The sequence below is a fragment of the Anopheles ziemanni genome, chromosome X (genome assembly GCF_943734765.1).
Source record: "Anopheles ziemanni chromosome X, idAnoZiCoDA_A2_x.2, whole genome shotgun sequence".
NCBI classification, from domain to species: domain Eukaryota; kingdom Metazoa; phylum Arthropoda; class Insecta; order Diptera; family Culicidae; genus Anopheles; species Anopheles ziemanni.
Genome location: NC_080707.1, coordinates 16,216,488 through 16,219,878, shown reverse-complemented (window position 1 = coordinate 16,219,878; position 3,391 = coordinate 16,216,488). Strand labels below are relative to the sequence as shown.

Below are 3,391 nucleotides of genomic sequence, written 5' to 3'. Positions count from 1 at the left end.
GTTGGAGTCGTCGCGCCCGGCAACCACAAACAATCATGAATAATTTCGTACGTAAGCAGAAAGAATGAAATGAAAGCCTATGATCGTTTGCGGCAGAAGTGGTTAAAATAAATTCGTCATTCACGATCCCAAGCTTCACGTCGTTTTTCCTATTCTGAATTTTTGGGTTGGAAATCAATAATTACACTAGCCTAAACAAAGCTCCTAAAGACAGTTGTTGACAGTGGCAAACGTAAGTAAAACGTTGCATTTGAATGGTAGTTGAAGTAGTATTAACAAATGTCTTCCCATTGCAGGTAGCCTGTTTGTTTACCGTCTTCATGCTCTGCTATCAAATGCTCATGCTCATTAGTGAGCGTATTATCCGAAAATATCTGCATGTTCGAATTGTGTACCCCAACTGGCATCAATCAAGAAAAGTTGAACAGATATCTCTATCAAACCATACAACTGTTCCTATTCCGCTGGCTCCACTAAGATAATGTATCTAGAATTAGGAAGTACGTGTTTTCATTTATTTGCAATTGTTACCTGTTTGCGCCTTTTACTCAACCGTAATTGTTTACTAGGTAAGAATATGAAAAAAGGTAAAAATATGAAGCCAATGCGGATTTTCGACCAGCTGGGTGGCATAGCATGAAAAACTACAGCACATCTTACTATTATTACGTTTTGAAATACGTGATTTTGAGGATTTTAAATGCATCGGGTTCCCCTTGGCGTATCTCACATTTTCATGTTAGTAACATAACTAAAACCGTGCTTACCGATACTTATTCGCAACACGATAGATATAGCGTGTTGGCGGCATAGTTTTCTTGCTTTGTTTTAGTTATGTATATAACATCGAATTGATTGATGTAGGGCGATTTACAAACTTTTCCGTTCCTTGATTTTAACATTCGTTTTCATAATAACAATTGACAAATAAAATATGTACAGCTTAGCTGTTTCATGCCCTCCACATCATTACCAAACGAAACTTGTGTATTAAATTGATTTTCTGGAACTTTACATGTTAACGATATCTTTCAAGTCTACTTTGTGTAGGTATCATCACATGACTGATTGGATATCTCTATCTCGATTGCAATTCCTTCTTTCCTATAAGATGGATCTTCCATGAAAAAACGCTATGTAAACTAATAAATTTTAAAAGAAAAACCACATTTTGAAAATGTTTGTCATACAAGGCTTACGGTATTTTCGTGTGGGATACAATCGAAGCTTATTGGAAGCAGAATATGTTTTGTTTTGAAAACAAATTTCTGATAGCACTTTAAAATACTTCTTTCGTATATTTTTAATCACTCACCAAAAATAGTTAAAAATTCAATCAAAGAAATGGAAAGTAAAACAATTCCAAAATTTTTAAACCCTCCTTTAAGGCCTATTTTTAAACAAATTATGTCTTAGGTTTGAGTTCATGTTTTTATATCGTTCAATATTACTTTAACATCAATAACTTGTTTCATTTATTTATTCTCATTAATATAACTCTTATATTTTATGTAGTAATGCAAGCGAATAAATATCAAAGAAAAACTACATTTTAAAAATTGCGTTCCTATATGGTTTACGGTTTTTGTTTCTCTCTTTTGCAAACAAACAACAAATAATTTCTCTTCAAATCGCTTCATCTATACATAAATTGGTCTCTAGTCGAATGTTTATTGCATTGCATAATATGAAATTAGTGATAAGCTAAGTTCGAAAATGAATCGAATTGAAATAAAAAATATGGATAGTATAAACAGTTCAATAGCTAACATACATCTATTAAAGCATTTGCAAACTCTTCGCTCGTATTTATCGACTGATCCTAAATCAATGCATGAGTTTTTACGCTGCAAATAAAGGTTGCTTATTAGGATAGTAGATTAATTTGTGTCGTAATTGGTATGTTAGCTGAACTTAAATTTCGAATATGTTCAAACAGAAAGGTTAAAAAGGAACCACAAGTTTGTGTGTTGTGTGTGTTCATACATGCCAGTAGCAATTTATTTCTTCATCATTTGTCTGATAAATGATTATAAAAAAAATGTTTGAAACAATCATTATCATTTTAATAATCAAAATAGAAATAATTCAAAAATATTGTGGGAGGCCGCGACATACTCAAAGCAATCGCAGGCAGTACAAGAAAATTGAACTTTCACATAAACAACACACCACCATCTCCATGGAAAGCACGATTACAGACGACGACCGCGACGGCCACCCTTCCTGCGAGTGGAATCAGACGGAATTGGCGTAACATCCTCAATACGGCCAATCTTCATCGATGAACGGGCGAGCGCACGTAGGGCGGACTGGGCACCTGGTCCAGGAGTTTTGGTGCGGTTACCACCAGTGGCACGCAGCTTGATGTGCAACGCGGTGATACCGAGCGACTTGCACTTCTCCGCCACATCCTGATTGTACATACCGAAAGAAAACACAAGAAAATGTTAAGGCAACACAATTCAGATAGGTGCACTGAGGGGGTTTGTTGAAACTTACCTGAGCGGCCAACATAGCAGCATAAGGTGATGCCTCGTCACGATCGGCCTTCACCTTCATACCTCCGGTGACGCGGGAAATGGTTTCCTTGCCGGACAAATCTGTGACGTGCACGAAAGTATCGTTGAAGCTGGCGTAGATGTGCGCTACTCCGAAGACAACCTCGCCATCGCGCACCTGCGGTCCGAGCGAAACCTGCACCTCTTCCTTAGCAACCTTGTTCTTCCGTGATGGAGCCATGGCTTAATGTTGATACTGTAAGATAGAAACAGTCCCAATTAATAGCTGAACGTGTCAGATACTAAACATAATGCGATAGGTTAGGGTAAAACAACAACGAGTTCACTTTCAACCCAAACTCGCCGACATTCGGTGGAACAACGATGATAAACTCACAAGCTGAACAAACTATTCAACCTATCCCAAGCATCAATGATATCATTGTTCACTGCTTCAGTAATTCTTTACCGAGATTTATCAACGATTGCACTTTTATTTAGTGAAAAAATATTCTATTTTCCTTACCTCGCAACAATACGTGCTGCCTCGCAGATACGGAAGTTAAAAAGAGGCCCGTCGATGATTGACGTTAGAGCGGCTAGCTTGACAGACCGACGTTTCCTTTTCGAAGAGGCCTTTTTGTACTCTGCGGACAAAATGTCACAGAAAGCCAGCCAAAATTATGTATTATTTTACGAATATCTAAATTGTGATTGCTACAACGATGTGCTCATTCCTTACAAACAAACGTGCTATAATTCTGGTGCTTAATTCTACTGGCTGGTGATTCCTAAGAAATGTATTTATTCGTCAGCGGAAAACTGCTCGAATCAGCAAAATAATATGGTAGATGGAAACACGCTTTCCAGACTGCACCGTCGCGTAACGC

General features: G+C 37.5%; 1 protein-coding gene across 1 annotated transcript; it reads right to left on the bottom strand.

Annotated features, from left to right (window-relative positions):
- Positions 1-1,970: 1,970 nt before the first annotated feature.
- LOC131290347 (small ribosomal subunit protein uS11B) lies at positions 1,971-3,088 on the bottom strand. The gene is made up of 3 exons (XM_058319496.1): positions 3,028-3,088; positions 2,503-2,757; positions 1,971-2,414 (listed from the first exon to the last, which is right to left on the bottom strand). The coding sequence occupies exons 2-3, from the start codon at positions 2,740-2,742 to the stop codon at positions 2,196-2,198; spliced, it is 459 nt and encodes a 152-aa protein (XP_058175479.1). The 5' UTR covers positions 2,743-2,757; positions 3,028-3,088; the 3' UTR covers positions 1,971-2,195.
- Positions 3,089-3,391: the final 303 nt, after the last annotated feature.

Bases quoted from the DNA above. Each gene is read 5' to 3' on its own strand.
- LOC131290347 (XM_058319496.1), bottom strand. From the start codon at position 2,742: ATGGCTCCATCACGGAAGAACAAGGTTGCTAAGGAAGAGGTGCAGGTT. The intron at 2,415-2,502 runs GTAAGTTTCAAC...ATGTACAATCAG, and splicing joins CTGCTATGTTGGCCGCTCAG to GATGTGGCGGAGAAGTGCAA.